We start from the raw sequence: 23327 nt of genomic DNA on the forward strand, positions 1-23327 counted from the left end.
TTTATTCTTACAACTTCAACATATAATGTGTTGTGTAAAGTTTTAAACTTGGGTTAAGTTTTAAAGGTAGTATATTTCAATCTTAAGTCTTTCCTATTCAATAATAATAATAATAATAATAATAATAATAATAATAATAATAATAATAATGCAAAAATAATATAACACATACTTTTACACTAATTACTTTAAAGGGGACCTATTATTCAAAAATCACTTCAGCTTGAGATCCAGCTCCTCCTCATGTAAGCTGTTTTAGCCCCATCTACTAAGCCCCTAGCCCGCAGTGACATCACTTGTAGAAGAAGTGCAGCAAGGAGGAGCTGGAGCTAAATAATTTACTTGGGCACTTCTATTTGTAAAAATGAAAAAGATAGATGCTCTATTAATTTTTACCCTATGATTAAGAAAACTCGATTAAATTAAACGTATGGCTCCAGAGAGATTTCTCTCTGAGGGGTAGAATTCTTCTTACCAAAGAGGAAGGTATCTCCCGACTTTTTATATGCTGCTCAGTCTCTCCATGTTAACAACACCATTTTGAATCAAATTGATCAAATGTTATTTCATTTTATTTGGAAAAATGGTTTTCATTATATTTAAAAATCAATAATTATGAATAGCTTTGAGAATGGTGGTTGTAATATGCTGGATCTTTGTACATTTATTATTACTGTCAAAATCAAATGAGGTTAAGTTAATTACAGTTTTTCTCAAAAATCCAACCTCAACCAAAATCTTTTTTTGTCAATGATGGTTTGAAGAAAATATTTTGCTTGTTAGTCGATTATTCAATGCCATATATTAAATTATTATTTTTAAATTCTTAATCCATGCAATATTCCCATGCCCCCTAAAAAAAGAAGTTGCTATTGTATGTGATGCCATACCATCTGAAGTTATTAGGGTATTCCAAGGCATCCCCTATCCTTCTGTTTTTCCACCTTTAGACCCTTCAATGGTGGGAAAATGTTGTTTTTTGCCAACATCTTCAAACAAATCAAAATGCTCTTTAATTCTTAACGGAAGTGTATCAGTTCCAATTATTACTTCTTATTGGAACTCTTTTGTTCATGATATTGTTCGGAAAAAATGTGCCTCAGCAGTGAGTACCACTTGTCATTGTTCGCCAGCAGAATTGTGGTGCTGTCTGATAGTGACATCTTGTGGTGAATTTTATACGTTACATAATGCGATTATTGCATAAAATCATCTTACTTGAGGACGGTATGTAATGATTTATGAATATCAAGAAGTATTACTGCAAATATATCCCCAGGCCACCACATGAATGATGGGGAATGATATTAAATAAATAGCATTCCAAAGAATTAAAGTGAACGTAAAACCATTAATGAATACATGAATGCATAAATAAATACACAACCTTATTATTTTTTATTATTAAATTACCTGTCCCTTTCTTATTTACAGTACGTGACATTCTCATGCATATTTAAGCAATTTCGTCTATTATGCATGTTTGCGTGTTTGTCTAGTTGTTGTTATGCATCTTGCTACTTCGTATTCACTAAGCACTAATAAATACATTTCATAAAAAGGATAAATTATTAAACTTGTGTGTTTGGTGTGTTTGGTAAAATAACGGATTCGGAGAGATGCATTCTTGTGTTGAGGCATTTTTTGGCACGAATCTGCGCACAGCGGCCGATCGTCATCATCTCCATTTCCGCGTTATTTCCCCGGACGCGTACGTTCCTATGGATTAGTGGAACTCCTAAAACTTCTCCACGACTGAGAACTTCAGTGTAATGGTTGTATCAGTCTAACGGTGCTTCTTAAGAGGAGCCATAACTACAAGAGTCAATAACGTGACTATATTATGTTGTATTGCGTTGGAAACTGTGAGTTTAGCGGATTCAGAGATAGTTAGGCTGATCTGGCTAACTTAGTTAGCAAGCTATCATACCGGTATTTGCACTGAATTAAACTATGGCGGATGGGAAGAATGGAGAGGCGACAGACGAAAACGAGTTAAAGGGAGCTACAGGTGGTGAAGGTAAGATTAAGTTTGAGCTACACTACGCGGGCTCTCTCTGACGTGACGTGAAGTCCACAGTGTCCAAGACTTCCTCACGTCACCGGGCCTTTGAATGCTAGAATGAGCGATATTCATTTGATAGTAGGCCTATATGGCGATTTACAGCTCTATACGAGTTTCTGCTAGAAGTGTGTCGTGTTTAGACTTTTAATCATCTTCTAGTCATTCGTCATAATATTGTCTTGTCATAGCCTATTTGACTCTGACGTATCATGGGCGTATGCTTTTTGTCAAAAATAGCCCAGTTGTGGGGAATTTGGGAATGTATACACTGCAAAATAAAAAAAAAATTGAAAAAAAAGATCAATAAGTCGTTATTAAACTAAGTTATTCATGTTCTAACTTAACTTTATAAGTTACACAAGCTGTTTTGAGCCAGTTTAACATAATATATGTTCAGTGGACTCATAATGGGGTTCGGGCGGTTGTTGGAAAGACCCACCTCTTCTGACCAGAATTTGGCTCCTATATGAGCTCATTTGTCCCATTTTTGACAGTATGCCATCATAAATTGTTAAAATAACCAATATAAAACGCTTTAAGAAGAATAACAAATAAAATAACCAATAAAAGAAGGCTTTTATTATTTAAATGGACAAATTCTGATTGAGTAAATGAGCTGGCCAGTTTGTTATTTGCCTATAGACTACAGTTTGTAATTTAATACAAGTTTTAACAGATTCACAATTTTTTTTGTTATTGTTTGTTTTTATGACAGATGATAACAAATTAGCATTTAAAAGTACGTTTTTTTTTCATATTTCTAAAATTCTAATCATTACATTTGTATATAAAACTGTAATAACTTAGTTTAAATTCACATTTGTAAACAAACATACATTTTTGTAAACAATAAAAATAGTATGATAAGCACTTATCAAAAATGTAGGAAGTACTTTTGTTGCATCAAAAAGTGTGGTATTAACAACCATCTGACAATGTCAATATGAAGTGTAAATAAAATGCAGTATTTGAACCTCGTATAACTGCAGATAGGTCCTCATTTTGAGTTTTATAGGCTGGCTACGGGCCTGTAAGGTTAATTTGATTCAGCTTAAAAATTCAAGGCAACTAAGAATTTTTTTTACAGTGTGGCCTTTTCAGTCTTAGTAACATCTCAAATTGCATATAGACCTGGTAGATGACAAGCAACTGTCTTTTATTAGGTGATTTATTTTTTTGTTAGTAATTTATTATTTTTTTAATTACTATTTTAGGTGAACTTTTTAATTTAAGGCAATTCAATAATTAGAAATGAAAGACATTTCATGCAATTAAAAGTAAAGCGTGACAATAAAATACCTAGTTTTTTGTAATCAGTTTAAAAATAATACCTTCAAAATATATAAAATGTTGTTGAAAACATATTTATTCAGTCGTGAATTAATCATTAATCATGCTTAAGTTTATTTGTTAGGTACACTAAAAAAATGCTGCCTTAAATTTTTAAGCTGAATCAAATGAAGCATATGAGTCCATTGAACTTATATTATGTTAAACTGACTTAAAACAGCCTGTGTATCTTATAAAATTAGGTTAGAACATGGTTGACTAAGGTTAATATATCATAATTAACTAAAAACATATGCTGTCATGACTAATTGATCATATGTGAAAAATCAGTGCATGGGTGTGAGCAAAATATTTACATTTGTTTCTTTTATTCTTTATTTTGTATTTTAGGTGAACTTTTTAATTTAAAGCAATTCAATAATTAGCATTGTAAGACATTTCAGGGAATAAAAAGTGAAGCATGACAAAAAATACCTAGTTTTTTTGTAATCGGTATAAAAATAATAGCTTCAAAATATATAAAATGTTGTTGAAAATGTATTTATTCAGTCATGAATTACATTACTATTGCTTTACTGAATTTGTTTGGTACACTGTTAAAATCCTGGTTGCCTTAAATTTTTAAGCTGAATCAAATTAACCTTATGAGTCCATTGAACTCATATAATGTTAAACTGACTTAAAACAGCTTGCGTAAATTATAAAATTAAGTTAGAACATGGTTAAGTTAGATTAATAAGTTACAATGACCTAAAGACATATGCTGTCATGACTAATTGATCATATAATTGTTTTTACAGTGTATGGGTGTGAGCAACATATTTACATCTTTTATTTTAAAGCAATTCAACAATTAGCAATGAAAGACATTTCAGGGAGTAAAAATTAAAGTGTGACAATAAAATAGCAAGTTTTTTTGTAATCAGTTTAAAAATATTACCTTCAAAATATATAAAATGTTGTTGAAAATATGTTTATTCAGTCACAAATTACATTAATCATGCTTTACTGAATTGATTAGGTATGGGTGTGAGTGAAATATTAACATTTGTTAATTCTTTAAAGGTCTAATTGCATTTCACAATACAAATGTTGTCGTTTAGATAATTTTAATGTCCAGAAATTGTCTGATTGCCAGAAAAACAACCAAAACATTACTTTGTTTCAGCTTGAAGGGCATCCGCTGTGTAAAACATATGGATAAGTTGGCGGTTCATTCCACTGTGGCGACCCCTGATGAATAAAGGGACTAAGCTGAAGGAAAATGAATAAGTTATTAAAAATCATAGTTTTTCCACCATAACTCTCGTTCTGAAGTTAAACCATTGGTATTGTGTGGTCTAAAATGAATATAAACATGTCTGTAAACATGACTTAAAAAGAAAAATAGCTCTAAATAACAGCATTTTTGTTTTGAATTCATTTGAATGAATGACATCTGCAGCTTACACATATCCACACACAATTTGTTCATGTATGCATGTATTACATTTTTATATTTCAAAATTTGAGAACAGAAAACTGGGCCATAGGTAAAGTTGGTTATACCGCGAAGTTTCACATAAGCCGATGCCTCAACCTTTCTTGTAAAGCAGCCCGTATCAAAACAGGAAGTTCTTCCCAATAGAGGTCACTGTTCACCGCAGTTATAGTGCCTTCTCACCCCATTATCACACCCAGGAATACAAAGATTGCTTCCTGTACTTTGACCTCATCCTGTTTTAAAATGCTCATGTGTTATGAACAGCGCTGGCCTAAGGTACTTTTAAAAGTAATATATTAAAAGTGTTAATTACTTTTCAAGGAAAGTAATGTTTAAGTATGTGTTTATATACAACGTTGAAGTCTGAATTATTAGCCCCCCTGTTCATTTTTTCCCCAACTTCTGTTGATTTCACTACAGATTACAAAACATGTGCTATTTAAAAGATAAATTAGCAATGCATGCAAGATTTAAGATTGTAATATATTACTTTAAATTAAGTAAATTTACCCAACACTGATTATGAAGATCATTGTTGAGCTCGCATATGTGTTATAAACAGGGCTGGGTAAAGTTACTTTTGAAAGTAATATATTACTTTTATTTAAAAAGTAACTAAATGTGTTAGAAAAGTAAATGTTAGGAAATATTTTTGCAATATTTTTTTTAAGAGAAAGATTTAAGATTGTATTATACAACCCTGGTTATGAAGTATATTGTTCATGTTAACTCTCAGCATTTTCCCGCTTATTTTCAGATGTGATAGACGATGCAATCCTTGAGCAGAGTGCTGTTCTACTAAGAGGGTAAACTCATGTGATCTTCACTTCTGCATTTATCATTTTTGTATTTCTGCGATTGCAGGGTTCCCACACTTCTTGAAAGTACTTGAATTTCAGAATTATGGATTCAAGAACTGGAAAGTACTTGAAAACAAATGTAGCTCCATAAAAGTGCTTCAATTACATTTGAAATAAAAGTGCTTATGGTGTTATTTCAACAATTGTTTGTGCTGCTGTCAAAAACAGAACGTAGGGCTGGGCGATTTGGCAACATTTAAACTCGATTACAATTAATGAACTCTTTACAATTTATGTAAAGATTTTTACATAATTTATTTTTTAGTCCTTAAAGTTCACTGATAAGTTTTGTACAGTAAATATGTACATATATTACAAGATTTTTGAATGAAGGGTGTATTACTTTATTTTAAAATAATTGAAGGAAACATACACTATCTACTATTAGGGCTGCGTGATTCTGGATAAAATAATAATCCCGAATTTAAATTTTTTTTTTGCTTAAAATCAAATCGCACTCAAATTTTCTCACGATTCTGTAGATGTAAAATAATGGTTAAAAGTAGGCAATTTTTATTGTTATTCTCAAACATATTGTAAAAACATAAATAATAATAGGCCTATGTGTAGTTCTACTATTGGTTAAAATGCTACATTTTGTATAGACTTGGAATGGTGGACTTGAATAGAATTTAAATAAGTCCTGGTTTTTAATTCACAGTAAAGTGATGGCATCAGAATCAGTGATTTAATTTTGAGTATCTACCGAAACCCCATCCGATACCTCTATAATACATAAAGAAAAATAAAGAAGAGCGAAGAAACTGATCAAGGATGTTCCTTATGTTTAGGGCCAGACAGAATCTGCAGACACTTTTTGCTATTTCTGTGCAGAATTTTGTTAAAAATCTGCAGATTTATGCGGAATGACCTTGGGAGTATCAGAACTAAAACCTTAATATATGAACTAAAAGTAATACCTTTTTAACTTGTATTTAATGTTTACAATGCAAATCCAAATAGATCCACTTTATTTGGTAAACAAAGCAAGTCTGTCATATAATATATCTACTAAAAGACAGAAAATATTACTTTACAAACTGTATTGTAAATAAATCATAGAAATATTTTCATATTAGTCAATAATCTTGATGAAATTAATAAAAAAACTGAATAAATATAAATTGACACACATTTACACAAGTAAATAAGCAGAATCAATGATGGGCTAAAATCTGCGGAATTCTGCGCGCGCAGATTCCGTGTGGGCCTACTTATGTTTTATTTAATTCACCTTATTTTAACATTCAACAACTCTGCTAGCAAACAGAGCACTTCTGTGAGGTAGCTTAAACAGTCAAGTAATAAATAACATCAATTCTACACTTTTGGACTTTAGTGCAACAGTAAATATTAAACAAAATTAATATAAAATCAAATAGTACCTCAAATTCAATCACCCGGCAGGCAATCCCAACTTTACATATCTCATAGTTTGCTATGGCAATGTTGTCGTCATCAACTTTATAATACCTCCAGAGCGCAGACATAATCACACTTTTCGTTTCAAGCTGCTTCCGTGTTCTACTTCACATTTAACCAATCGCATCTCTGCAACAAAGTGATGTCATGCCGCACACATCTTTGATTCTGTGTGAAGTCAAGAAAGAGGTATAACTCTCTAATGCCACTGCATAACTGTAGATGTGTTAAAAAATAATGAGAAAATATACATATATATTTGAGTCCTGATCGGAAGGTAACACTCAATTCCGATCAAGTCTGAAACCGCATGATCGGGCCCGATTACCGATCATGGGATCAGATCTGGACTTGCCTACTCAAAATGACAATAATATCACTTATCGCAACAATTTCTGTGACAATATATCCCACAACAAAAATTCCTTATTATGACAGGCCTATATATATTAACGTTACAAATCATATCTGATTTATTTATTCATTTGTTTTTAATTGTATATTTGTTAATGAAATGTTTTTTGACATGAAAATATCTGTTGTTGCTGAAATGGCATTAAATAAAAATGATACATTTGATTAAAATGATTTTTAAAAGTAAATTAGTCTGTGTAATGTAAAATATTAAGTCTAATGTAAATATTAAGTGAAATGTTAAGTACTGTAAGGACTTTCATGGTGCTACATATGCTGTGGTATGATTTACAAAGGCGTTTGATTTAAAATGAATGGTCCTTGAATCTGGTGTCCATGAAAATAGTGTGGGAACCCTGTGAATGACTGCATCTCTCTCACTGTCCGTGTGCTTTCACATAAAGGTACGTTATTCAGCAAGCTACTGTAGATGATCCAAACATTCACGTGAGTCACGAGGCTCTCGGAGGAAGACCTCAGGAGGAAGAGGATCCACAAATCAAAGAAGTTGTAGATCAGCTTTTGAAGATAGCCGACGACCTAAACAAGAATGCTGAGCTTCAACAGTATGTTATTTTTATGTTTTATGCACAAAGTGTCTAATCCAGTTACTCTCAACCTGTTTTATATTATAGGGGTAGTTCACTCTAAACTGAAGTTTACCTCATGATTTACTCACCCTCAAGGCATTCTAGTTGTATCTGGCTTCCTTCTTTCCGATGAATTCATCCAGAGTTATTTTGATCTTCCAAGCTTTAGAATGGCAGTCAGCAGGTATTGAACGTCTTTAATCCAAAAGAAGTTCAACACAGCGCATATATCCATTGTAAAACACACTGCACACAGCTCAGCAGGGTGAATGAAGGCCTCCTGTAACAAATTGGTGCAGTTTTGTAAACAAAATATCCATATTTTTAAGAGTCTTTTTATATTTTTATTGTCACTGCATTGACAAGAAAACACTTTCTGCCGGAAGCACGGAATACAAAACAGCAGTCGTCATTTAAAAGTATAAAACCAAAGAAAACCACCTTAAGTCAAATGTATCTGTAATCTTTAATTCTAATCAATTTGAATAAGTTTAATACACTTTTTGGGCTTTAACAGTGGTGTCTCATGAACGAAGTAAGAGGAAGTGACAGGGAAGTGTAGTAAATCATGGTGCAATCTTTATTTTTGGGTGAAATAATTTTTTTAAGGCCACTTATTAAGGTAACTGAAACCATTTGAGGAAACCGATTGCAACAAACCATTTCAGTTCAAAAACTAATCCTAATGAGTACTGTAAACTTAATACATTAGAGCAAATGAAGCAATTTGAGCACAATAAAACCCAATAAATGAAGAGAATTCAAACCAACTGAGTACTGTAAAACCCAATAAGTTAAGGCAACTCAAACCATTTGTGGAAACCGATTGCAACAAACCATTTGAGTTTAAAAAACTAACCTATACGAGTACTGTGAACTTCATATAAGTTAAAGTAATGAGGTATTTAATCAACTCAATACCTTCAACACTGAGTTCAAATCTCTTAAAATAAGTACAATTTATTTTTAGTAAATTTTGAGTTAACTACACTCATTTCATTTGATAAAGTTGACTGTTGGGTTTTACAGTGTATAATAATGAAGTGAATCTTTTCCTCATTTAATAAATGACTTGCGCCTCACATGATAATGCCGACATGCAATGAACGCGTGGTGGCATTTGAAGGCATCAGATGTGGAGCACAGACACTCTTGACTATTCTGGAGGTCATTAATAATATAATAACACTAATACTGAAATGGTTAAGGCGCTTTAGAATGACCAAAGCAACATTTCAGATGTTTTACAATGTGCTCAGCCTGCTGGTTTGTCCATTCACACATATTTTTGTCATCACATGATCTCTTATTGCAAAATCACATAACTTTTTTTAATGCACATACTGGAATTTGTTCGGTAACAGTGTTTCCATGGTAGTTTTTGGGCATCTTTTATTATCGAATAAAAAGTTTATCCTACTCAGTTATGCGCATATGTTTTTAGTCATTTCAAAATTTATGCACATCATGATGTTTCCATCAGTCAGTTTTTGATGCGCATATTCAAAATGTGCATTAAAAAAGGTGGGTTGAAACGTAGCTACTGGCAGTATAGTGTCACTATACTGGGGCATTAGAACTCACACAGACCGCAGGTTGATCGTCCCCTTCTGGCCTCACTAAAACCACTTCCAACAGCAACCTAGTTTTCCCATGTGGTCTCCCATCCAGGTAGCTTCAGTGAGTAACCGGTCTTGGGCTACAGGGTGATATGGCTGTGGATAATGAGAAAAAAAAAAATACTCGCTTGTGTCCTCAATTTGCCTGATGTTGCAGCACATTTCAGATGATGATAAATGTGAACCCAGACCACAAAACCAGTTTATGTTCAATGGGTATATTTTTGGCAAATGCTATGGTCATAATTATAGATTTTTATTTTATGCCAAAATAAACAGTGTAATTCAGTAATATGCTGGATAAGTTGGCAGTTCATTCCGCTGTGGCGACCCCTGATGAATAAGGGGACTAAGCCCCTTAGAAGGAAAGAAGGAAAATGAATAAATGAATGAATATGAGATTTTCAATTAGTTGTGTCTTCAAACAAACCATACATTAATAGAAAATAAATTAAAAAAAAACAGCCTTTTGACTAGTTTTGTTGTCTGGGGTCTCAAATTGTGACTCATATTTTGGAAAATACAGTACTAATACATGTATTTATTTATTTTTTAGTCTTCCAACATAGCATTTTCTCTTAAAAATTAGTCTGTTAATGTTAACTATTTATTTATTGTTTATTTTGTAATAATTTTCGAGTGGGATTGCCTAGTCATTGCCACAATGTTGGATTGGAAATGTGTGTTATGTTATATGTAATTATTACGAGTGTATTATAGTCATATTTAATTCACTTGTTAAGTGTGATTTGGCTTCCGGGTCCAAGCGCTCTATCAAACTGTATTGGAAGACTCAACAAATGATTATAATAAACATTTTCAAAGCAATGTATTACTTTCGAAAGTCACGATCGTAATATGGCCAGAAAGTGATACATTTTTAATACATTTTTAATACATGTTGGTATTTCATACGTCACGACTTAATAAGCAGATAGAAGTAGTCCGTTTTCACAATACTTTACACAATAATTACAGTTTTGTTTTCTGTATAGATGAGATTGAGATGAATGCAAAAGCAGGGTTTTCAGTTACAGGCACTACTGTAATAGTTCTATAACTATAGTCAGCCATAGTTTATGTATTCCAACAATCCAGTATCTGGTAAAAGGAGGATACAGTGGTGAAAAGAAAGTAGTATTCATCTAATCATGTGAACTTGAACACCTGAGACAGCTTCGTTTGGGGTCATCACCTTATGTTGGTGTAGATAGTTTTTACATTAAAACTACAGTATATACATATTATTTACTAGGATACTGCTGTTTATTAGGAAAAGACTGAATGCCGGTGTTTTGACATTTTATCCTACCCATCAGATTATGCTACCAACACTGTATTTGAATGGTTTTGAGGTTGGGGTTAGGGATTAGGTAGGTTAGGGTGATATTACAGCTTCATATCACACTACTCCACATTAAAATTTACACTGGTAGCAAAATCTGATGGGTAGCATATTGCATCATCAAGCTGTGCTACCAACTTTTTGAATGGAAGGTAGGACAAATCAACAGAACACTGGCACCTTAAATATTACTTAGGGGTCCTATCATCAGGGTTCATACGGTCATGGAAAATATGGAAAAGTCATGGAATGTTGACATGGCATTTTCCAGGCCTGGAATTTTTTTTTGGAAAAACAGAAAAACCCACAAAGTTTTGGAAAAGTCATGGAAAACAGAAATCTGTATACTTGAATATAGGTTAGTTGTCTTTACTTCTTTTCTGTCCTTGGCCAATCACATTCTCTCACATTATTAGTGCTGTGTAAGCCATTAACTAGATAAATACATAGATATAAATATAAATTTAAACTGAATTAATTGTTGTGTGTTTTATGATATTCTGTAATAAATTTGTACATCATTGTTTTTCTTTTATTATGGATATGTAGACATTGCATGAAACATTAGGTCATGAAAATGGACTTGAAAGTCTTGGAAAAATCATGGAAAAGTCATGGAATTGTAATAGTAAAAATGTGTATGGACCCTGTATCATACACCGGCGCAATAAGGTGCGATTTGTTGATATTTTCAGAACATTGCAACCCTAATTTTCCTAAATGTGCCATGTTTAAATAGTAAATCCTTTTGTGCCACTTTGTGGACTCATGGGTGTGCTGGTCTAGAAAGGAGGTGTGTTTAAGTGCATTGTTGGCACATTGCTATTTTAAGGAACTAAAATAGACTGTGCATTTGACCATTGCTTAATACACACTGGATGTACAGCAGTACGCAAATATCTTTACAAATGAAAAAGGATTTAAATATTACAAAAATTATTATGTGATACATAAAAATAAAAACCTCTACCTCCATGCCTTGTTCATTTCAAGGGCTTTTTTCAGTTTATTCATGACAATTTGCTTTTGTATAATCATGGTTTCTGCTACATTCATTCTTCCATGGCGGGGCGCCATGCCAAAATTCATCCCGCCATGGCTACATTACAGCTTCTCATTCAAAACATATTATTTTTTTAATAGCGGGTGATGATAGCACAAAAACATATTAAAGGGTAAGTGAATTATAACAGCGCAAACTTTTCTGTAACCGTAGTAGCGCTGTGTGTCATTTGTTTAACCCTTTAAGGTTACATGCTTACTGAAACCTGGATTATACTTGACGCATCCGCTTGTTCGCTTGACTGACAGGTGCGTGATGCGTGAGGCCAGCAAACACGACGTATAGCCGTTTCACTTTACTTCAGGATGCATTAATACTGCTCTGTAGGTCTATTGTACACATTCATAAATATTCCTAGCAACAATAATTGCTGGAGACCTACTCGTTACATAAACGCACTAAATCGCACTTCAGCAGTGTTTATTTGAGAGCGCACAAGAAGATCTGCGCGCTCTTGAAGCTGCTTATATTTGAGGGGGCATGCAATAAGTTTTGTGCATGAGCAGAGAAAATTGGCGCGCAAGCAAAGAGATCCGCATGCTCGTAGGCTATTACATAAATGCAATCTCGACTTCTAATACTGCGCTCATGACATTTGTCATTGAAATAACACCACAGGTAGTTGGTAGATCTGTGTAAAAAAAAAAGGCCTGCCGCCACAGCTGGAAAAAAACCTAGAGGAAACACTGTATAATGTTACTGTTATTAACAGTATTATATATTATATGCTTATTTATATTTGTTTTAATAAAAACAAGTTTAGATTTGTCCACCTGTCGGGTTTTGGACCATATGGGGCATAAGAATAGGACGTGTGTTTGGATATAACTCAATTTTTTGACCACACTTCCTTATTAATGTTAGTTTATTCATGCAACGCAACTGACTCTTTTAAGGAATGGGAGATGAGACTCTGATTGGTTTAATGCACGTTATGCACAAAACGCACCCAAAACTCATTAAGAGAATAAGCACAACCCTGTTAGACCATACGCCATGGCGCAAACCGTATTATTCCGTCCTTAAAACAGCAAATTCGGATTCAGAGACACCCTTAATGCTTTCGTGCCACATGCTTTAGACTTTGCGCCTAGATCGTTAAAATAGAGCCCTAAATCTGTAAATGTTTTTGAATAAGCAGAGAAGTTACCAATGCCAACATACACCCACAAGTTCTTTGTACGTTCACATTTCTAAGCTCAGTTTTTATGTATTGATGCTTTTATTTGTTTGTAAATTTGACTTTAAAAAAAAAACTTTAAAGGGATATTTTTATCAAACGTCATTTATTTCTGGGTCATTTTAACCGTAAAGTTAAAGAAGCCTTGGTATAGGCGCCAAAGAGCACCAAAATTAATCCCAAATTACAATCCCAAAGTCATACACTGTTACTTAGCTATAAATAACCGACCATAGACCTCCTCATTAAACATTTATGTGCTTTTTCAGACAAAGATGCATATAGGCTGGGGTTAGTTTCAGAATAACTAGTGTGTGGAAGGGAAAATAATTTAAGCTGTATGTTACAGAATATTTTAACAAACATAATTCTGGACAAAGCAGTTATTAAAGACTCTTCATGCTAGATGTACAGTAGTGTACAGTTGATGTCCATTTATTGCTACTAATCTTGTAAATATGCAAATATGACCTTTAAGACTGGGTTTACAAGAATACAATGAGACATCTAAAACTGACTAACCAGGATTGTGTAGATATGGTGCAGTGAAAGACATCTAATGAGTGTGACAGACAAAGGAGACATCCAAAACATGCAGTGCTGGTGGTCCTCCAGGAACATGGTTGAGAAACACAAGATAATGATTTACTTTGAAAATGAAGTATGGGTCTTTATGAGTTTGAAAGTTTGAGAAGCCTGTAATAACACATGTAAACCTTTCCCCTCACAGTCTCATCAGCACCGTTCAATCAAACTGCGCTCAGGACGTCTTCATGACTGTGGCCAGAAGCATCTTTGATGATGGCATTAACTGGGGACGTGTGGTGGCTCTGTTTCACCTCGCTTATAGGCTCATCTTCCAGGTAAAAAATATTTGCCATTTCTATCTTTCTTTTTTAAACATTGTTTTGTTGTTAATCATGTTTCATTTTTTAATGCTATCACAATTATTAATTTAGCTACACTGTGCACCTGGTATTAAAGGGATAGTTCACCTAAAATTGATTTTGCTGTTAATTTGTTTACTCTCTGGCAATCTAAGACAACAGTCAATAAGGTTTTTAACTGAAACTGCAGTCCTTGACAATTCATTGGGGTTATAATTCTTCCATATTTCCAAATAAAAAGACTAAGGTTAAGTTCACATGTTTGATCTCAATTATAAAGATTGGCTTTTCACAGATTTCCCACAAATGTACCTCGTTATGCAACATGAAGCTCTAGATTTGTGTTAACATGCTCAGGACTGTCGACTAAAGATAATAACATTGTGAATATTGTGCAGTGTCTTGTACAAACAGATCGTTTCACTTCATAAGACCTTAATGTGTCATAAGGAGCCACATGTTTTTGTTTTTCTGCTAGCTGTAGACCTGCATTTTATGAGTCACCACAAACCAGTTTCATCTAGAAATCTTCTAGTTGGTGCAGGTATTATTTTCACATCCTGTGCCATGTTGCTTAAATAGCAAATGCATCTGCAACCATTTGAGAACCCATGGCTGTGCTGGTCTGAAAAGGAGGTGTGTTAAGGTGATACATTTTTTTTGTTTTTTTTTTTTACTAAAATGAAAGCTGGTCTAAAGTCAGTGGTGCAGTTTACTCATTAATTCATTAATTTTCCTTCGGCTTAGTCCCTTTATACCTCAGGGGTTGTCACAGCAAAATAAGCTGCCAACTTATCTAGCATATGTTTTACACAGCGGATGCCCTTCCAGCTGCAACCCATTACTGGGAAACATATATACACACTCATTCACAAACATACACTACGGCCAATTTAGTTTATTCAGTTCACCAATACCGAATGTCTTTGGACTGTGGGGGAAACCAGAGCACACGAAGGAAACCCACGCGAACACGGGAAGAACATGCAAACTTCACACAGAAATTCCAACTGGCCCAGCCGGGACTCGAACCAGCGACCTTCTTGCTGTGAGGTGGCAGTGCTAACCACTAAGCCACCTTGATGATTTGCAGCTGTTGATGGTTCCACAAAGTGCATACACACGTTGCTTATTACACACAGGGATGCGCAGCAGCACACAAACCTCTTTAAATGTAAAAAAAAAAAAAAAAGGATAACCATGTAAGAGATTATTATTGTCTACATAAATGTAAAAATGTCTTCATGTCATGATGCAAGGGTGTCAAAGTCAGTTCCTGGAGGGCCGCAGTACTTCACAGTTTAGTTCAAATCCCAATTAAACACACTTGATCAAACTAATTAGTCCTTAAGGTTAAAACCTACAGGTAAATGTGTTGGAACTAAATTGTGCCAGGCTGTGGCCTTCTAGGAACCTAGTTTGACTAGGTTGGATAGTCATTCATTGCATGTACCTCTTTAACCTCATGCATGAGTAGATCCATTTCTTTGCTAGTGAAGTGTTTGGTTTTTCCACGTACAAAGTCTAAATAGCGTGTAAATGGCAAATTTGTTATGGTGCGACTGCAAATCACTCTTAATAGGAATGGGAGATGAGATTGTTTTAATGGACATTATGCTCAAAACACACCTCTAACTAATTAAAAGTGCAGTATGTAAGTTTGACACCCAGTGGTTGAACTAGGTATTGCATGGCTGGTTCGAAACACACGCAAGCGCAGGTTGCCAAATTAATGACAGCAACAGGAGCGAGCCTGACTATTAAGCCTAAAGGCTGATTTAATGCTGATGTAAGTCGTGTTCTAAATAAAAGCAATGGCACAAGATAGAAGGAATATTTTCTAGTTTTTGTTCATGCCAACACCTGAAATTTATATTTTAGAAATGGCTTAAATTTCTTAAAGCTGAACAACAAGATAAACTGACAATGATTACCTCAGGTACACCTCATGTGCTTTATTCAGCGTTAAATGCTAATAATGCAAGATTGAATGCCATTTTACATGACTTTTTATTGCCATACTACTGAAAGCAGCAGCAGAAAGTTAATCTCAGATCCTGAAAGTAAAATAATCTGTTTAAAATTGAACTTTAGAACTGTGACTCCACGTGCAAACCAACACATATCAGTGATTCAGCATCTACATTTAATAATGTTAAAGAGGATTAATTTGTATTAATTAGATTATAAACCTTACCATTTAGTTGGAGTCCAGTAAGTGCACTATTCTGTGCTTCTGAATGGCTGTATTTAAATTTCTGTCATGTTTTGTCAGGTGTAAACAGCCAAATTGCTTATCACTGCAAATCTCATCATGTAGCGTGCTGTTAGGACACGCGGTTACAGTGTAACCTGCTCACCTAAAGTTTATGTTCATAATATTTATATTATTTGCTAATTAATAACCACCTCATGTGGAAATCTGAATCTGTGTCTGAGGCTTTTACTGTACACCAAAGGTTGCATCTCGGTTGCAGATGCATACTTTGAGAGTCTTGCTGACTGAATGAATCAAATATGCTGTTTTCCACCAAGGCAACCTGGGGTGCTGAAATATAATTAGCTAAACTGGCAGTTGGCGGGTTTAAAGAACTAAAAAAAGACGTTTTGGCACGTAACAGACATTTTCAAATCAGAATATCTGACTTTAGCATTGTTTTTCAGATAAACAAGAATGTTCACTTAGCATGTTAATATCTGCAAATATATTATGGTATTTTTATGCTTTAGAAGAGTCAAAAACTTACATACCGCACCTTTAAGAGAATAAGGACAAGCTTTTTAGACCACGCAACATGAGCGCCATGCATTTTTCCCGGTTTTAAATTAGAATGTGATTTCGCCTTAAGAGCATCTGAGCGATGTGCTTTTGACCATTTGCTTAGATTATTAAACTAAAGCCAATTGACTTGTGTAGTATTTTAGTTCCTACAATGGACATCAATAGCAGCTGGATTTCTGAATATTCCTAAAGATATTTAACTGAAATCTAATTTTTCACTTTTGGGTAAACCATCCCATTATATGTGTCCATTTTTTACCAATTTCAGAAATACTCAGGAAAAAAGCTGATTACTATTATTGCTAATTTTCTTGAATACATTCCAATAGCTACAAAAAGGCCTACACTCCTTCTACTGACCTAACATGCACTTATTTTGAGATGTCTTGTCACAAAGTGCACCTAAACAATGGATTCACACTTTGCTGCAGTGCATTGCAAGACACACCCTTGTCAAGCACTTTATTTCCAGCTCACTTCTAAGCTGTGTGACATGGATTCATTTTGTCAGCTCATGTAGAGTGTGATCAAGACCCCGTTTACACTAATACATTTTAGTTTTAAAACGCATAAGTTTTGCTACGGTTTTGCCATCCATCCACACTACCCTGGAGTTTTCAAGCACAGAAAACGGAGCTTTTGAAAAACGCTGAAGAGGCCGTTTTCATTTGAAAACACTGCTGCTCCGTGTCAGTGGGGATGAGGGAAAATGGAGACATCTGAAAATGGAGGCGTGGCTGCAGACGTTTGCTGATTGGGGCTTTTTCCTCAATATTAAGTAGCCTACACACAGCTCAGTCTTGCATCCTCTCCTTGTAAGTTCAGACTTCGCAAGTTTGATATGAAAAACAAACTCCTGAGGACACATCAGGTTAATCTTCAGAGGGAACAGTGTACTCTATACCCTCATTCACATCACCCTGGCCTACGTTGTTTCACTTTCTTAAAAAATAAAATGAAAGCATGATATGAGGAACTGCCTATTTTCATTTTGATATTACCTTAACAGACACCAAAAATGTTAAGGCATTGTGTAGCTACATATTTAAATGAGCGTCATCTTCACTGTATGCATATTTAAAACAAATCGGAGCCTAAAACATTACTGCCTCCTTTCATTTTCAGTGAAAAATACGAAACATGCCCTCTCTTTTGCTGTTTTAATAATTAATAATGGCCATTATTAAAGTATAACGTACAGTAAGTTTATATAATATAGGAAATAAGTGAAGTTTAATTTTAAACTAATTTCGAGAGGAGCATGTGCTCATGATTGACCCAGGTGGTCCACATTAGCTAATCATGATCCTCCAATCAAAGGATCCCAAGTCACTATATATATCATCATTTCCTCTCTACAACTATCTTCGTCTGGAAGAAACCCCCCTCTTCCCCTTCTTCCACCTTTATCCAGAATGGGCGGCACGGTGGCCCAGTGACTAGCACTGTTGCCTCACAGCAAGAATACCAATGGCATTGGGTCTTCACTGGGCCATCTGGTATTTCTGTGCGGAGTTTGCATGTTCTCCCCATGTCTGCATGGGTTTCCCCCGGGTTCCCCGGTTTCCTCCCACCATCCAAATGTGCTCTATTTTATAGATAAAATAAGCCTAAATCTTTTTTTCTAATGTCTTACTCTCAGGAAGTTCACCTTGGCCTCAGCAGCGGGGGAGTTTCAGATCGACCTGAGCTCAATCTCCTCTCGCCCCATGAAAGGAGGGAGCCCTGGGCTCGAGGATCCCTTGAGCTCTGGGCTCTCTCCCGGGACAGCACGGCAAACAAGCTATGCATAAATCCTGAGCTAAGTGTGAACTCTTGAAAGGCAAGCAATCAGTTAAATGTGCACAATCAGTGTATGTGGTATTAACTTATCTTTGTGCTCAGCCAAAACACGTTACCTGAGAACATGTGATAGATTCAAAAGATGAAAGTCGGGCAATATGTCAATAGATAGAGATCAGATGAATTAAGTATCACGTTTAATAAATATAGTGAGATATATTAGATCCAGCGGTAGATTCTTGATGAACAGTCCGACGTGCACATGTCTCATCGCTGCAGTGCATGCCAGAGTGTGTGTGGTCACATGATGTGCGTTTTTTAGCGGTATAGTGTGGACGAAGAGTTGTTCAGATATGCTAGGTGAAACGTCAGTGTGGACGTGGATCGTTTTCATTCTAAAATGCAGTTTTAATGCTAAAATGTAGTAGTGTAAATGGGTCTAAGTAAAAGGGAAGTGTCTTAGAGGAATCCTAACACATGAGACATAATACCAAATGGAAACACTCCAGAGTGCAGACATTTCGTGATCAGTGAAACTCAAGGAGACAAATTAAATGAACCTCAATGATGGCAAAAATTCTTTCTCATAATACAGACATGTAAAATATCATTACCTTTCATTCCTCTAGGCTCTGACTCGGAACCACTTTGAGATTATCAAGAACATCATTAGCTGGTTTTTACAGTTTATGAAGGAACACATTTCTGCCTGGATCAGACAGCAAGGAGGATGGGTAAGTTGCTGTTTTTTTGTGTGTTTTTGTGTGTGTGTGTTTGTGTGTTGTCTGGCCACCCATGTGGAGCCACACAGGTCGAACCAGACATGGGCCACCACACACAGAGAGACGCACCCACTCCAGCCAGGAAGTACATAAGCACGAACCCAGACACATCCCGTCTAGGAATATACCCAGACACACAAACCCACTGACCCAGGATGGCACGGATCTACACACCACTGATCTGATTCAGCCCTTTATAAAATGGACATTAAGATGCATCTTTTTTGGGGGGCTTTCCACTTCTCATGCCAGTGCTGATGTTATCATACTCGAGTAAGATGCGGTTTGCATGTGTGCTGCAGAGCCCGACTGCAGTTCCTGGGGCCACTCAAGTTTAATAGCGCACATATGATCATAAACGGAGAAGAATGTGGGGTGCCGGGTTTAGACTTCAAACGCTCAGGCGTCATTGAGCATACTGTGGCCCTGAGAACTGGGATGTAGCGAACATGTGACAATATTTACAGCACGAGCCTAAAGAATGCAAACCCCTGTGAGGGGACGAGACGCGATGCTTGCACGCTTGACCCTCATTTCGGGGATTTGAGGAAGAATGGTCACCTGCTGTTTACAGTAATTCAGAGATGTACTGCTGCTAGGGAATGTGCTATAAGTTATACAGTTCACTCAATATAGGAACATGCAGTATATATTTAATTAGTCACAGTATATTTGAACAGTTTTTTTAAATAGATTTTTTGTAAATCTATAATCAAAGAGTTTTCGTTTCTTTGCCACAGTTGCATGGTAGACATAATATACAGCCGAAGGCAAAGAAAGTGTTGATCATTTTTTTTCAACACATATTTCTAAACATAATTGTTTAAAAAAATGTATTTCTTATAACTATTTTCTTTTGTCTTTGCCATGATGACAGAATGTAATATAGCAGGGAAGGGAAGAAAAAGATGTGGTCAAGGGAAGGAAAAGTGTGTACAAGCATTGGGGATATCGAGTTCTGGGGATATATCGATATGATTCTCCAACACGATGCAGTATTATCCAATATTTTTCATATCAATATGGTTTAAGGCCACATGTGCGCATTTTGTGCGGAAAAGACCACTCCAAGTAGCACGTGAGCTTAACTGTGACGACCGGTCTTAAACTAAAATTCTAATCTTTATGGACGAGGCAGCTCTGGCAATTTAAAAATTATTTTCAACCAGCCAAAGTGACTAGTGGGGGTGTCTGTCTAACCCGCCACAGCTGAAATCTACCTACATTTGGTGGGTTGGCGGGTGTTAATGTCAAGCCCTGATTCTGCCTATCCCGGCTTCTCTTACTGCAAGTTAATAACAGACACTGCTTTATTATTATTATTTTTTTTTTTGCGATGCGCTTGGCTAGCTTACCTTTGACTGGACCATTCTCATGGTAGAGCCAAAATAAGGAACTGCTGGGAAATAAAGGACTTTCCGGGACGTCTGGTGAACCTTATGAGGGACTAAACAAGGATATTCACCTGAGTTAAAGTAGCTTCAAGCCATAGTTTAGCAGCATCACTTTTTGTACAGCGAGCCAAAATATTGGCATAACATAAAGAGGATTTTCTCAAATCATGGCTCAAATGAATTCTTAAGCCAATCAAGGCCCCCCTCATTCCGTGGGCCCAGTTAATCCGGCCCTGGCTATAGGTGTACTGTATATTGCCCCAAAAGAGTCACCTTCCTTCTGTCTCCCTCCACCTATTTTATGCACATTTTGAATTAATGCTTGATGGAAAAGCCACCACATGTTTATTATGTGTCTGCATTTGTCTTCTGAGGTGCAAGTAATTTCAAGAGTTCACACTTAGATATTGCTTGATAATAATAGCATATTTGGCATGCTGTCCCAGGAGAGAAACCTTAGCTCGGAGATAATTGAACCCAGGGCTCCCACCTGGTCAGTGCGCATGGTATGAGATCAGGAAGTTCTCGAGAGCTCCCCTGGTAAAGGAGGAAAGGGGGAGATGGGGTGGATGGGGGATTCATCAAAAAAACGAAGATGAGGGAGTAATGCTAGTCTGGCTATTTATAGTGAGTTTGGAATGATCTGATTGGCCTACTAATGATTACAGATGAGAGACCAGCCTTGATCAATCAGATCACGTGCTCCTCTCGAAATTAGTTTGTGAAACTTCACTTATTAAATAAGGAAGCAGCTTCGACTTCTGCCTTTTTGATATTTGGCGCCAGTTCATCAGGATGTAATGATATTGTTCTCTTTGACTCATTGAACGGAATCGCTGCATCACTCGCAAATCTTTTATGTGATGTTCCAGTTGTGTGCATAAATTGAGTTAGCATCTTTTGAATGGAAATATAGCTAGAATAGTTGTTGAAAATCAGAAATTGGAGTCAAACTTCTGAGGGCAGTGAATTCAGTAAGAACTATAGTTTAAAAAAGTTTCCCCAACAGAATTAAATGGCTTTCAATTCGCCCTATAATTTAAGTCCCAGGTAGTTTCAAAAACTCAACCATAATTTGACATGATGTCAGTTAAAGCGTGTATCTAATACTTTCTTTGCCCTGTGTTGCAGGAGGGCATTTTCCGCAGCATGACGAGATGGCGCACAGTGTCTACCATCGCAGCAGTGGCGTTCATTGTAGCTGTTGTTTACTGGAGAAGAACTCGCTAAGTTCAAACGTACATAGTTCTCATTAATGTAGAAATATGTATCAAAAGCAATACAATGTCTGGGTGGATCAAAAAGGGGCCTGATGATGGTCCAGTCATTCATCAGGTAGTCTTGCTATGGTTAAAGACGTAAACAAAAACAACCACTTCTAAAAAGACCCTGAAGTCTTTTATTGTGATTTAATTATTTTTAACATTCCCTGTCTGCTGTTGTTTCCGTATCAGTTGAATCAAGGAACGTCTTTGGCCTTGATTTATTTATTAAGAAAGATGTATTCAAAGACTTTTAAGACACTGCACTTCTTCTCCACTGGTGCCTTTTTAATCTTTTAATATTTTCTGGCTCAGGTATTTTTTTTAATGTGCCACAAACCATACCAGCCCTACCTCGAATCAGCTAAATATAAAACCAACTGTTTACTGTAAGTTTTTTTAAATTATACAATTATTAATTTACAGATAGAGCTGGAAGAAGAGGTAAAACAAATCACCGTTTTTAGAATGCTAAACCTCACAAATGGTTAAAAATACAGTCTAAATAGAATGAATGATTTAGAATTCAATGAATGCTGAAGTGCTGTGAATGTGGGAATTCTTGATCACTTTGAAATAAATGTGATGAATTAATGACAGATGTCTATGTGTTTTTCCCCCATAAATTGTAGCCTCAGTTTGCTGTTGTTAGGAGTGCTAACAGGAGTGCTCTTCTGCTGCTTTAGTTCACTGGCTTCAAGTTTCAACACATTGATGCTCCTGCTCCTCTTGATTTACCACCATGTTTTTGGATATTTGTGCTAGGGTTGCATGATATTGGAAATGTCTGACATTGCGATATTTAGTTTTTCTGCGATTATATATTGTGATATAAATACTTCACCAGATGACTTGAATAACTCTATTAAAAAAAACTAAATCAGTAATTTAGATTTGATTGTGGGGATTAGGGCTGCACGATTAATCGAAAAAAGATCACGATCTCGATTCGACCCTACACACGATCTTAATTCAGCTTTTCTACGATTCAGCCAATTATATTTTCAAGGTCAGAAGAGAAGCATAAAGCACAAGTCTTCACAGGAACATGAACACCTTCAAATGGCGTTAAAAGTGTCACATGCTGTATTTATAAGGTATAATTCA

At 35.5% G+C, this 23327-nt stretch overlaps 1 protein-coding gene across 1 annotated transcript; it reads left to right on the forward strand.

The window, feature by feature from the left end:
- Positions 1–1672: 1672 nt before the first annotated feature.
- Positions 1673–22814, forward strand: zgc:153993 (uncharacterized protein LOC767645 homolog). The gene is made up of 6 exons (XM_056462314.1): positions 1673–2020; positions 5596–5644; positions 7939–8100; positions 14062–14194; positions 19412–19516; positions 22090–22814. The coding sequence occupies exons 1-6, from the start codon at positions 1954–1956 to the stop codon at positions 22186–22188; spliced, it is 615 nt and encodes a 204-aa protein (XP_056318289.1). The 5' UTR covers positions 1673–1953; the 3' UTR covers positions 22189–22814.
- The last annotated feature ends 513 nt before the right edge of the window (positions 22815–23327 follow it).

Source organism: Danio aesculapii, chromosome 7 (genome assembly GCF_903798145.1).
Source record: "Danio aesculapii chromosome 7, fDanAes4.1, whole genome shotgun sequence".
Lineage (NCBI taxonomy): Eukaryota > Metazoa > Chordata > Actinopteri > Cypriniformes > Danionidae > Danio > Danio aesculapii.

Bases quoted from the DNA above. Each gene is read 5' to 3' on its own strand.
- zgc:153993 (XM_056462314.1), top strand. From the start codon at position 1,954: ATGGCGGATGGGAAGAATGGAGAGGCGACAGACGAAAACGAGTTAAAG. The intron at 2,021-5,595 runs GTAAGATTAAGT...GCTTATTTTCAG, and splicing joins GGGAGCTACAGGTGGTGAAG to ATGTGATAGACGATGCAATC. The intron at 8,101-14,061 runs GTATGTTATTTT...TTCCCCTCACAG, and splicing joins AAGAATGCTGAGCTTCAACA to TCTCATCAGCACCGTTCAAT.